General features: G+C 38.6%; 1 protein-coding gene and 1 pseudogene across 3 annotated transcripts in view; both read right to left on the bottom strand.

The window, feature by feature from the left end:
• Window positions 1-470: 470 nt before the first annotated feature.
• LOC110059469 (manganese-dependent ADP-ribose/CDP-alcohol diphosphatase pseudogene) lies at window positions 471-3,346 on the bottom strand (annotated as a pseudogene).
• A 2,394-nt stretch (window positions 3,347-5,740) lies between these two features.
• Window positions 5,741-13,562, bottom strand: part of LOC110059526 (uncharacterized) — a 26,255-nt gene continuing 18,433 nt past the window's right edge. For all 3 annotated transcript variants that reach the window (XM_089282928.1, XM_089282929.1, XM_020766230.2), the window contains 5 exons: window positions 13,176-13,317; window positions 12,155-12,528; window positions 10,821-11,019; window positions 9,127-9,734; window positions 5,741-7,952 (listed from right to left, as the gene is read on the bottom strand). In XM_089282928.1, coding sequence (XP_089139054.1) covers window positions 7,917-7,952; window positions 9,127-9,734; window positions 10,821-11,019; window positions 12,155-12,528; window positions 13,176-13,317 — 1,359 coding nt within the window. In that variant the 3' untranslated portion in view covers window positions 5,741-7,916. The remainder of the gene's footprint in view (window positions 7,953-9,126; window positions 9,735-10,820; window positions 11,020-12,154; window positions 12,529-13,175; window positions 13,318-13,562) is intronic.

Below are 13,562 nucleotides of genomic sequence, written 5' to 3'. Positions count from 1 at the left end.
CCTCATGGTTGGTGTGATCGACTCCAGAGAGAGCAGTCTGGGATCAAGCCCTGGCTGGGGACTTTGTGTTGTGTTCTTGGGCAAGACACTTTACTCTCACAGTGCCTCTCTCCACCCAGGTGTATAAATGGGTACCGGCGAACTTAATGCCGGAAGGTAACCCTGCAATGGACTAGCATCCCATCCAGGGGGGAGTAGAAATACTCCTAGTCGCTTCATGGTACTGAAACCGGGATAAGCTCCGGCCTGATGGGCCACTTGGCTTGTATGCACATTTAACAATGAATGAGTGTTGGATATGAGATGTTAGATAGCCAATGAGGCGTGCAGTGCTGAGTTGGCTATTTATCATCTCATATCCAACAAGTGTGAGTGAAATAATATTGTTTCATTAAAAACACCCCCAAAATGAAGAAAACTAAAAAAAATAAAAATACAAACAGCCAAAAACATTACACATACACTTGCCATAATGTTATTAGTAGAGCATGATGTAATCGATAAAATACCACGATGGCTAAGCCAGTGAAAACTCTTGAATTACATTTTCCAACAATCCAGTATATAAAACTTACTCACAATTATGGAAAACTGGCATACAAGATTACAACACCAATAATCCATAACTTAGGGACATGTTAAAAGCTATTATTGCCTTGTATACAGTTCCATGCTCATCAGCATGAAATAAACCCCTAATACAATGATTTCAAAATTTAAAAACGTAGAAAAGCCAAGAAAGCCAAAAAAGAGATTTCACATGCAACTTAAGCACAAGCTGTTACATGAAGTAAGTCGTAAATTATGCAAGTTGCATCTCTTTGATGCTAGAACATGATCAAGTTCGAATAAATAAGATTTCTTTACAGAGACCAGCTTGATATTAGTAAAAAGGCCTGTGATGTTCTGTAAATAAGTAAATAATAAATAAAATATTAATACCTTAATTGACCACTCCCACAGTGAGGCTTTTCAGGACCGAAGGAAACAAACAGTGAAACAAATAATGTACATGCACATAACATGGTTAAAATTTCAAACTGGTGGGAGCACACCAGCTGGCTATTTACAAGCATGAACAAGGAGTGAACTCGGGACTTCCAAGAACAACACCAGCTAGTGGTCAGAACAAGAATTATCAACCTGCAACCTCCAGATTTCAAGTCTGGTGCTCTATAACCACTCCACCATGCCTCCTCCTCCTCCTCCTCCTCATAAATATAGAAGTTATATACAAATTAATCATGAGGCCCACCACTATAAGCTGTCTGTGGTAGTGATATAGAGTTAATGGAATTTTGCACATGAACATTTGCTATGATGACTGCAGCACATTGAGGTACCATCCATATTTGCCAGAGCAGCTCGCAAACAAATGCACGTAACTTATACTGAAACACATGTAGTCAGGAGCCCCTCATGGGGTCACTCAATATCACGCCAAGAAATGGTATGTTGCATAAGCCTTTACTGCAGGCAACTCAAATGGGAGTCTGAAACCAGGTGTTGGACTTAAGGACCTTGCAAAGAAGTTAGTGGGCTTTTCCCTACCAAATGGTCCCATCAGAAAACAAGAATCACTATGATCAAGTTCACTACTCACTTGTAGAAGGCACGAGTGCTACCTAAGGTTAAATGGCAAACAGCAATCCAGCTGGCCTTGAAACACTAATGACAAAATGCCTGGCCCCAGGAAACATCCTTACCCTCCCCAAGAAACATCATCGGCAAATCCAAGGGAGGAGAGGATTTCAAAACCTTAAGTTCTTAAGGGTAAGCATGAAGCTTGATTTGATTCCAGAGGAGTAAGGAGAGGGCTCAAAACTTTAAAAAAAACCTCCTGTGAGAGAGGAATGTATATTTTTACAGTTAAAAAATTATGTGCATATCAGTGAGAAAATTTTAACACTTGACTTTTTATAACACCAAAACCTTCGATGACAATGGAATCACTTTTGATGTGAAGTGTTGCAAATGCATTGGAATCTAGTGGTGCTTCGACAACAGCTTCAAATGCCAAGTGATGAATGCCATTTTCATCCAAGTAATAATCAGCTTGATGGGTGTGACCATGAAGACAGGCAGCCACACAGCGAAACTGCCACAGCACCTCAAGGACATCCTCATAGTTCCACAGCAGGTCAAGTGGCTTTCTGTTTCCCGGGTGGATGGGGACGTGAGAAAATATGACAACTTTTTGGCCATTTTTCTGCGTCTGTTGAAGGACATTTTTCAGCCATGCCAACTGTGCTGTACCAATAGCACCATTAAATTCAACAAAACGTCTCTCCAGGCCATTAAGGCCATCCAGGCTCTCCAGATCTTCATTCTTGTTGTGCCTGCGTAACATTTCAATGCCTCGTTTGTACCGAGGGCTACTCTCATCTTCACCAAGTATGCTTACGTCGTAGCTATCCAAGTAAACAAAACAAAATTTGGGATGTGGTGTGAACGAGAAATAAAATGGTTTGGTTCCTCCTTTGCTCATTAGTGGATGGCTTTGATGCATGCTAAGGTATGAGGCACTTGCACAGCTGTTGAAGGGATGAAGAACTGATTTTGCGAGCTCCTTACGAGAGAAATTATAAAGCTCGTGATTTCCCAAGTTATGAAAAACAGGCATTTCATGAGGAAGCTTCGAGAACTCCTTCATCACAGTGTCGAGTGCTTCTTTTGAGAAATTTCTTTCGTTACTATTCGCATCGACCAGACTTGCGTTAAAACCATCAATAATATCTCCCAACTGAACAATAAACGCTGGTGAACACTTCTCAACTGCTTTCCAATGTGCAACTGCTTCTTGAAGGCAAAACAGTGCGTTTCGGTACCGTCGCCATTTTGTCTTTGAATAGTTTTGCCGATCGTTTATGTCAGCATATTGAATATCGGTGATTAAACCAAATGAAAACAAAATATCCTTCTCGCCGTTGTATCCATGGTCCATCGTGGCCTAATACTTTTGAACTTTCAATCGAAAGGAAGCAACCGGCGAATGAACTCTACTTGCGTCACCTTATTTTCCTTTTGACAGTAGACGCCGGTTCCGTAGTTGACATCCAGACTGAAATGTTTGTTTTTAAGAATGACCATGAGGGCCCAGGGGGGTGTGGACAAAACGTGGGGTAGGCCATGGCCTGGGCCATGGGGTAGGCCATGGCCTACCCTGTGGCCTACCCTATGGCCCCGGGAGGGGGGCACTCCCATATATGGGCTATGTAGGTATGTGCCGCTGTGAAGGGTATGGTTTTCAAGCAGTTTACTCTAGGATAGGGTATATAAATCAGAGCGTTTGGGTCTAGAATAGGGTATCATTTTTCACAAAACTGACTGGTTGGTTGAAGATTTTATCTAGATTAAGGAAACCAGAAATTGCCACTCAAAAATATAAAAAAATCAAATCGGCAAGTTTAAATTTACGCAAATCAGCCTAAACAGTGTCAATAGATGGGGGGATTTGGGGAGTTAACTCTACTATAGGTTAGCAAAATTCAGCCGAACTAGCTCTGGTATAGGCTAGGGGCTCCGCCGCTCCGGGGTCACAGCGGCACATCCCCACCCAGAAATTTCCAAACTATCCCCCCCGGGCCTATGGCCTACCGGTGGTCAGATTTTTTAAAAAATAAACAAAACATTAGTAAGAGTCGAATGACTAAGGTGGCATAAAATTATATTCATTGTGGTTTCTTGTATCCCTCTTACAGGAGTAAACTAAAAAGTCACCAACTATTAAACACTAACACTAACACTAACAGTCACTAACGCTGTTCATTACATGTTTACACTAGCACTCCTCTCTATGTTACAAACTGGCAGCCGGTATGGATCGTGGAGCCGACATTTTGGATACTCTCAGTGACCACGTGATATCGGCCGTTCCCCCCGGGGGAGGGGACTCCCATAAATGACGGGGGTGCTTTCTATACCTTTTGGGGTTAAAAACGCAGTTTTGTTACCTCTTAGGGTGTTTAACCTCAAAAGGTCCACAGCGGGAACTTTTGCGGTACTTTCTAGGGTATTGAGCTCAAAAATATGACAGGAGATAGTGTCTTATGTGAGAATTGGTACCTCTTAGGGGAGAAAAAAATTTCAAGCCACGCCCGCAAACAAGGATCTTGGCACCTCTTAGGGGTTCTTGTCAAAATTTCCGACCAGCACCCCTGTCCTTTTTATATGGGGGTTCCCCCGGGCCCTTCCCTGCCCTCTTAACCTGCCGTTATGGTTGATTGCTTGTCTGGGGAAGATAGACGTCGAAGAGAGCGAGAAATAGGACGTTTCAAGGCTGAGTGCTGTAAGGTTGACATTGTTTTGTTCCCTCTGATGTTGATAATCGTGTTAGTGACTTTTTAGTATACCCCTATTAGAGGGATGTAATTTTATGCCAGCTAACTCGTTCGACTCTTACTGATGTTTTGTAAATGTTTTTAAAAGTCTGACCACCTTAGGCCATAGGGTAGGCCACAAGGTAGGTCATGGCCTACCCCACGTTTTGTCCACACCCCGGCCTAGGGTGTAAATTTGCCGCTTGAAAACTTTTCCCACCACCTGTTCACCTAAGAACTTTCCGCTGCGGTCAACCCTGCAAGACTTTCTCTTTCCGCTCAGTGAGTAAATATAGTATGTCTCAGTCTGTACATGCTAGCTGTCTGCACGCAATCAGAGACGAATAGCCATGTGGACAAACGTTACAAAGGGTGTTTACTTTCCACAATGATAAACCGCGCTTATCGCCTGTCATCGACTCCTACCGCGTTTTCCGAGGAATGCGACAAGCTTCGAACTACCTTTCTAAACCTGGATTATCCTGTAAATTTCTACGCAATATCGACAATATTACTGCGCTTGATGATGCAAATGATGGCACCTCTAATATCGTGGTACCACTACCATTTAAAGATCAACAATCAGCCAACTCAGTAAAAAGAGAAATGCAAAATCTGAGCGCAAAAATTGGAGTACAAATAAAGCCTGTCTTTCAGTCAAAAAAGATCAGTCAAGTCCTCGACCCGAAAGAGAAGCCGCCGATTGTCAACAATCAGTGCGTGGTCTACAAATTTCAATGTGATCTGTGCGACACAGATTATGTCGGGTACACAACCCGACACTTGCACCAACGCATTGGCGAGCATAAACATTCTGTAATTGGAAGACACTTGGAAGACCATGGCCGGCCTATCGAAGTCTGATTTGAAGGACAAACAATTCTCGATTTTGAGGAAATGTAGAACGCGAAGTTTGACTGCTTAATATTAGAGATGTTTATTAAGGAGCTAAAACCTGGGCTAAATACCCAGAAGGACTCCGTTCATGCTAAACTGTTTACGTGACACTGCGTGCAAATATTTCTCGCATTTAATAGTGTTTTATATAAGTCTCTAAGGATTTGTTTTGTACATTTATATTCAAATAACGTTGTCTTACTCATGTTGACTTGAAAATTACGTTGAGTAAACGTCGAAACGTCGTCGCTTTTTAGAGCTTTTCACAGTTTTTAGAGTTTTTAACCGTAACGGTTTTAACTTTTGTCTCATCGCAATGTTTTATAGTTAAATTATTGACAAAGCCTATTCTTTTAGGTTTTTCTATATTTTAAAAATACTATTTTTCAGTATCTTAAATTTAAGAGATCTTGTTTTGTTACGGCAGTAAACGTCACCTTGGTTGTCTTCAATGTAAAGCATACGATTGGTTATCGTTCTCCATTGTTCAGACTTGTTCACAAGCAGTTAGCCAAGAATATCCATTTTTATTATTTTTTTTTTTTGGCCTCAGCGGCTAATCCATGTGTTCTTACATGCTTTATCCTGTCCTAATGTGCAGCCCATGCATCAACAGACCGTCAGCGACGCTGGGGGATTCCCCCAGGGAAAGGTGACCATGGAAACACATTATTTGATTGGTTAGATTCTTGAACTAACATCTTCACCAATTCAACGACCGTTTACTTCCCGAAACTATCCACTAATTGATCGCTAACCAAGCCGTTCCATTACAGCACCAACATCACCTCAGATTTTAACAAAAAGGAATTTGTGAAAGACAGAAGTATGATTTTTATACCTAACCGTACCTTTTTGGTACACTTCGGAAGCATATCAGCCGAGTTTGGTCAAGCCAAAATACCCATGGCGAGACCAGACGAGCATAAAATAACAGTTATTCAATAAAGGGTTTCACTACTAACCTAATCTCTTAAAAAACAGCAATGAAATAAACATTTGTTTAAAAAGGAAAAAAATGTCACTTGTAGACCAACTGACCTCTAAAAGGAATGATTCAACAAATAGCACTTTTGTTGTAATGACTTTATTGTAGCTTTACAACAAACTTCTTTATCTGCTCTATGAGGTCTGTTGTAACTTAACAATTCCAAACACAAAATAAAATAACACAGATGTATCAGAATTAAAATACATTCTTCAGTAGCGATATTAACACTAAACAACTTTACAACACCCAAAAAATATGTTTAAGTTATTTGTCTAATTGAAGACTAGTTTTGTCTTAAACTGAGCTTCAACTATCAATTAAACTTAATTGCAAAAAAAGTAAATTGTCCATTGATGATGATGATACAGCTGAAATGACAAAACCAAAATTCTTTGTCCGTGCTATTCCACCATGGAGCGATAATACACAAAAATGATAATATACAACATAAAAACGAACTGAGAGAATTCTGGTTTAACTTGTACTATATATATACATCATATATAACCTATTTTCCGTTGTACAGTAACTAAAAGTGTTTTTTCCCTATTAAAAGTAACTGAAATAAAACTTCCAGTTACATATTAACCCGGTTAACTGAAAAGTGAAAAATGAATTCTCTGAGAAACAAACAAACCAAGTGGTTTAAATATTACGTTAGCGTGCAACAAAAACGCCACTTTGGATTTAAAACAAATACCTTCGTATGGAAAAGATTTGCAGTAAGAAAAGGAAATGTTTTATCTCTTAGAAATTGAATGCACTACGTTTTGGGTTTCAACACATTTTACTTTTTCGTTCACGCATTGCTGAATAATTGCTTAGGAATATTAATAAATGTTGTAAAGTATACTTTCTATTGTTTGACGAACACAGCTATTGGACACGGGGAAATTCCGGTTACAGCCCCGCGGCTTTTGAGTTGGCTTATAACCGAGGCAACTAATTGCCCGAGGGGAAGGTAGCGGGCTTATAAGTGGACTAATAAGCAGGCTACATTGAAACTTATTGATTAGCTTTTTCAATTTGAATCAAAATGTTCTGTGGAGAAAATTGGCTTATACTCTGGGGTCTCGTAACCGGATTTTTTACTTAACCGACATGGGTCTATAACTAGAGGCCGGAAGGGAGCTTATAGCACGCGAATATTACCACGGAAATTTCAAGATAAATTTCACAATCACTTAAAAGGTCCTTGCTATCTCTCTCTCTCCATTGTGAGCAACAGATATATACATAACACAACAATTTAAACTGAACACTAACGAAGAGATAATACATACATATATATATATATATATATATATATATATATATATATATATATATATATATACTTTCTACACTGTATTACAAACGACAATTCTTCGCATGCTAAAATGTAGTGTAAATACAATACCCTGACGAATGTCGTTAACACAATTGTGTACAAACCAATTGTAAACTTCAGCACGCACTATTCCCACCAAATGGGTTTACTGTAATAGGATTTCTTATGAGAGAACCAAACATGAAGGAAACTTTCCTCTAAAATAGTAATTTTGTCCTACGGGAAAGATGATTGGACTTCCATTTTGAATATCCAAACATCAGCACTCCTGGCTATAGCTATTTTTCAGAGAGAAAATTGAAGTTTCCAATTTATTAAAAATTATTTCTGAAACGGAAATATTCTACCACTCAAGCAGGTGTTTTAGAAGTTCTTGGTTTTACTTTTCACTTGTTTTCTTCATCTGTTCAAAGGCCTGAAAAAATAAAAAAGCATCTATGCATATTACATTGGGCTAGTTTACAAAGTAGGTCCATTTTCATTACCTGCTGATAATTTTAAGAGATACAGAATAAATGTGATACCGAGTGTTGCGTCTATAATACAGGCAACAAATGCACCTCAGTCTGAAGATGATATAGAATTATATCGAAATATTACAAGTACATCAACGATTCCTTGCATTTGTTGCCTGTATATAGAGACAATGCATTTACTCGGTATCACATTTATTCTCTAGGTCCATTTTATTATACGGTATACTTTTTTTTCTTTGTCCTGACCGCTTAGCGACATTTTGACCTGTATATCAACTTTGTTTGTAATTTCTAAGTTTGAAGCTCTTAATAACAAGAGCTTTAAAAGACTTGAAACGCCACGCTCAACCGGTGAGAGTCTTGCATAGTTGCATTCTTGTTGTTTTGATCACCATCGTGGCAAAAAACGCACGTGAAACTTTCAAGAGAATAACTATCAGATTTCGTCCCTGAAACTTAACTTAGGTTGTGTTCACACTTGGTTCGCAAGCACGGTGCCTGAGTGCGATTCTCGCTGGACACTAATGTGAACACACCTTTTTTCCACGTGTTTACACCAGAATTCAAGTGCAGTGCCCGTGCTCGGGTACAAGGTCTCGACCTTGTACTTGGACACTTAATAGTACTTGGTACTTAGAGTACCCAGTGTCTGAGCGCAACACTGTTTGGTGCCGGTGCCCAGGCATCAGTGCTTTGGCACCAAGTGTGAACACAGCCTAATCCAGTAGATTATAATTCATTTCCAACAACAGCACATTCAGACAGGTCCTTTCTGCATATAATAATAAAAATGGGGCAAATGATGTGCAGTACAAACTGCACCGTTAAGTCGGGTCCGCTTTAAAGTGTCAACTGCGAGTTTCTGATTAAAGGTATTAGAAATTTGTTATGTTTAGAAAACTCACCTGCTCCTTATTGGTCAAGGGTCTAATCTGTCTCTGGATAATTTTACACATCGTAAAACATTTTTCAGTTTTCCTACTGGTTTTAATAAGCCGCAAGAGTAAATAGAAGAATTGCGTTAGGGTTCCTGAGAATGCGTCAGGAAGACTGAAGGTGTTGGGATTACTGCGTTCATTGTACTGTAGGGAACTACACAATTCCACTTCCTACCTTAATCTGCGATAATACGCTTCCTTTCTGTGCAAGTTCCTTTTCAGTTTCCGAAGACGCCGTTGAGGAAACAACCTTAGGTGCTGGGATGTCGACCGATCCAAGCTTACACTCCCTGCTATTTCTTCGTAAAAAGGGCTTGTTCGGGTTTTGAGATGAGCTCTTTTCAGGAGTCTTTTGGTACCTTAACTCCATCACTTTCAGATTTTTTGTTTCATTCTCAATTTCCAACAGTCTTTTCTTGGCTTTTGCCAATTCATACTGGGACTCGTGGAATTCTGCATCAGCATCTGCCGTAGCTTTTGACCTGGTGGTGGACAAATTGAAGAATATTTTTCTGTCCTTAGCAACTGTAATCCTCTTTTTCAGGTTTTCCATCTTCTTCAAAAGCTCTTCTTTCTCTTTCAGCAAGGCCTCCATTTTCTCGGGATAACTTACATTCTCATTAGTTTTTGTAATACGAGGGTCTTCGAAATTCAGTCTGCTTAGAGCGACTAAAGAAGGTCTGTTTTCTTTCACGCTTTGGCCACCCTCCTTCTTGAGCTGTTTAGCATAGCTTTGAAAAGCTTGTTCTGTCTTGTTCAACATTTCCCTTTCCTTGTCAGCCTCTGTAGAAGAAATTTACTTCACTTTAGGCCCCGTCCACACAGAGAAATTTGAAAACGCAGCTTTATTTCTACATTTAGGCCTACCGCCCACACTAATCCGTCACGAAAACGGAGCTTTTCGAAAACGCTGTTCAAACCGGAGGAATTTGGAAACGCCCGAGTTTTTCTCAAACACAAATCCAAAATGACTGGTGATTGTTGCTTTTTCATATTTCTCCGTAGTGTAGACGGAAAACATTTGATGCGTTTTCAGAGTGAAAACGTCGTTTTCAAACTTCTCCAACGCAGTGTGGATGGGGCCTTAGTTTGAAAATTCTCCATCATATTTCATCTAGTACTTTTAACTCCAAGTTAAACGTACTTGTAATGTATGATAGAAGGCAAATAAAGAAATTGAAATTGAATTAAAGAAAACAAAATGTAACACGACTAAAAGCATCAGTCTTTACAAGCGCGTCAGCCCTCGCAATAAAAAAAGAAACTTCATCAAGTTTTGAGCAAGGTATGTAAAAATACGTGTTTCACTGGCACAGTGCAAACTTTGGAGTTTCCTAACAAAGTGTTGTTGTTGTTACTTGTTTGTTTTGAACAAAATGCGAGCAACAAAATAAATTTTGTAACAACTTATAAGGAAACTTGTGTAATCAAAAATTAACTTGTCCAACAAACTAAGATTTGTTAGGCATCAAAAGGTCTTTATCTAACTGCTAGTGTGAAACAGAACACGTTTTCCTTAGCATCTAACATAAACGGTAAACAAGAAGTAAAAAGTACTGTGCAGTCAAAACTAACAAATTTTAAGTGCAATAACAGAGGATAAGAAGAAACATGAGAATGCAAAAAAGCATTTCTTCAACAAAAACGATGAAGTATTACTTTATAAGTATACCAAACATGCATAATGAAAAGCCGAAAGATAAAATAACATTGCTGTGACAGAACTCATGACAAAGACAATGAAGGCTCTATAAAGTTGATATTTTTGTTTACTCGTCTTTAATTTCTATCGAAGTTTATCAAATTTAGATGTAACTTTTACATTATTGTAATTGTAATTACCCGGCAAAAAAAATACACATTGCTTACCTGATCCTGAATCCTTTCGTGGTCGTGTATCGATGTCCCTTCTCTCCACGATAACTTCTTTCTTAGTTATCAGCACAGTCTCCTTTTTAACCTTTGTTACACTGTTTATCTTTTGCTCAGCCTTCGACTCACTTTGTTGATTGTTTTCATATAAATTCTTCTTAACCAAGATGGTTTGTGATACCTCATGTCTCCCAACCTTAAAACGGAGCAAAACAAGAATGGATGACGTTAAATTCCAAAACAAAACATTAAAACAACGTATTCTTACTAAACAAACACTTCATTGCTTACAATAAAATAACGGCGCTTATAATTCATAGACACAGACATAGTATTGTTACGCTGAAAAAAGTTCCTATAATAATTCACTAAAAGTATCTTCTAGGATTGCTTTCTAGAAAGAGGCTCTTAATATACATGAACAAGTTGAGGTACAGGATAACGGTAAACCTTATCTCACGTTTTCAATATTTAAAAATAAATGACACTTCAAATAAGGTAACACAAGCATCTTGTCAGTTGTGACACAGGTGTTAATGGATTTGGCGCGCGTGTTGATCCAAGAGAGTAGTTTCCATGATCTAAATCTCCAGTTGCCTGTTGGATCAAGGCGACTATAAAACTTAATGGTCCAGCGAGTAAATAGGTTAGGTTTTACCAGTGGGGTGGCCTGTGACCCAGCTTGCTATTCCACTTACTAGCCAGTAAAACATTTTAATCTCTAAAAAAATTGTTTCGCGAAATCATTTTCAGGTGTGTTGGTATTAAATGGCTGTAAATGAATACAGGCCAAGCTCACTTTCTAATTATTAGGAAAATAAACTATTAACTAATTAACAGCTACAAAATGTAAGGCTAATTAAAGATTGATTCACACATCACACATACAAACGTCCTTTTATCATTTTACGCCATAAATGAGTAATTGCGTACACACAGATTATAACCGTACATGTGTGCAGTTTTAAAAGTTCCTTACATGTACTTAGTGATTTAAATTTGATTTTGCATTGACATTTAATTTCCAAATTGATTTTTATCTTCTTTTGTTCAGTTATATTCATTATCATCATTACCTGAAACAACTTCATGAAGATAAAACATTTTAATAAATGCAATGTTTCAAACCAAAAACAAATAATTTCATTAACTACAACAACTACATTTGATTTCTATTCTTTCAACAGTATTCTGTATTTACTATTAATAAAGCAAGTCTAGCTGTTAATTTTAAAAGCTATCAGTGCATGTACATTTGTTGTGTATTCATCATGTCAAAATTTCGCACGTTACTTATAACTGTTGTGGTTTATGAATAAATGCTTTCTTACTGGTTGAGAAGCTTCCTCTCCTCTCCGAAGTGCGTCTATTTTCTGTTGAACTTTCAATTCAACTTCTTTTTCCTCATTGCTGGGCTCTCTAACCAGCTGAAGGTACTCTTCAGGTTCCTCTTCAGGCTCCTCTTCGTCATTTATGCCACCATTTTGGACAACAACCTCCTGCTCTTTTGTTTTCTTTTCATCATCTCCATTCAACAGATATTCTGCAGACGACTGTCGGTCAACATAGCTGACCTGCTCAACTTCATCTTCACTCTGGTTTTCTGTAAGAGAGGTTAGAGTATTTTGCCTGTCAAATGTTTTCTTTTTTCCTGTTTTGGTGAGGGTGTCAGCAAGTTTGTGGATTCCAGCAGTCAGTTTGGAACCTACAAAAAAAAAATACAAACTGTTGTGAGCTTGTTTCCTACATCAAAGATGTTCCCAATACACGTTCTTGCAACGGATGTGCTATTATTGTGAAAAAAATGTTTCTTCAAATTAAAGAGGGCTGAGGGCAATATCATTTATTAATTCAGACTACAAATTTGAAACATTAAAGAGAGAGCAACACTAATTTTCTTTGCAATACAAGTCAAACAGACAGCTGTAGGCCATCAAATTAAACAGATTTATCAACTTAGAGTTTGACATACATGTACCTCCACATTCTCAGAGAACAACAACTATATTACGTGTAAGTAAAGAAATTTACAGGCATATTTCGACCTTGGAAGGGCTGTCATTAAGTTTTGAGTCACCTGTAACCAATGTTCTCCACACCCATAGCAAACTTGTTAGTAAATTATATCAACAACACTGAGGCAATTTCACCTGTAACGGGCGTAGCATCAAGGGAAAATCAACCATACTGGGCCGTAACAGGTGTTACGGGTTACAGCCCTTAATGACAGCCCTGCTTGGGACTACAGTAATACAGTGAATTGATTTACCTACATCCTGAAGATACAAAAATTGCATAAATATAGAGAGAAAGAAATTGTTTGCTCTTTTAAAATAAAGATCAGTTACTTACCAGCTTCTCCTTTGTAGACCTCAGCACGTAATGCTATATGGTTGTGCCATGACTGCGGCTTAATTCTCAAGTAATGAGCATTCACAGCCATCTTTAGCATGTTAGTCCCTACCGTGTCAGGATCATGATTACCCTGGAAAACCTGCAACCAGAAACAGTTTATGTACAGCATGAACAAATGCCATGAAAAGGCACATAGAGAGTTTCTTCCTAACATGTCAACTGAAGCTAACTTAGGTTAACCAGAGTGCTATTTAGACTAAGCAGAGTGCTAGTTACGGTAATAGGATTGTCATTCAGGCTAACTAGCTAACCAGCAAGCAAGCCATGCAAGCCAGTAATCCATTCTGGCTCCAAGGCTAACCTCAAGCTAACTAAGTCAAACTC

This window comes from Orbicella faveolata, unplaced genomic scaffold (genome assembly GCF_042242905.1).
Source record: "Orbicella faveolata isolate gen_17 unplaced genomic scaffold, um_ofav_v1 contig_12, whole genome shotgun sequence".
Classification (NCBI taxonomy): domain Eukaryota; kingdom Metazoa; phylum Cnidaria; class Anthozoa; order Scleractinia; family Merulinidae; genus Orbicella; species Orbicella faveolata.
This window is presented reverse-complemented; position numbering and strand designations above follow the sequence as displayed.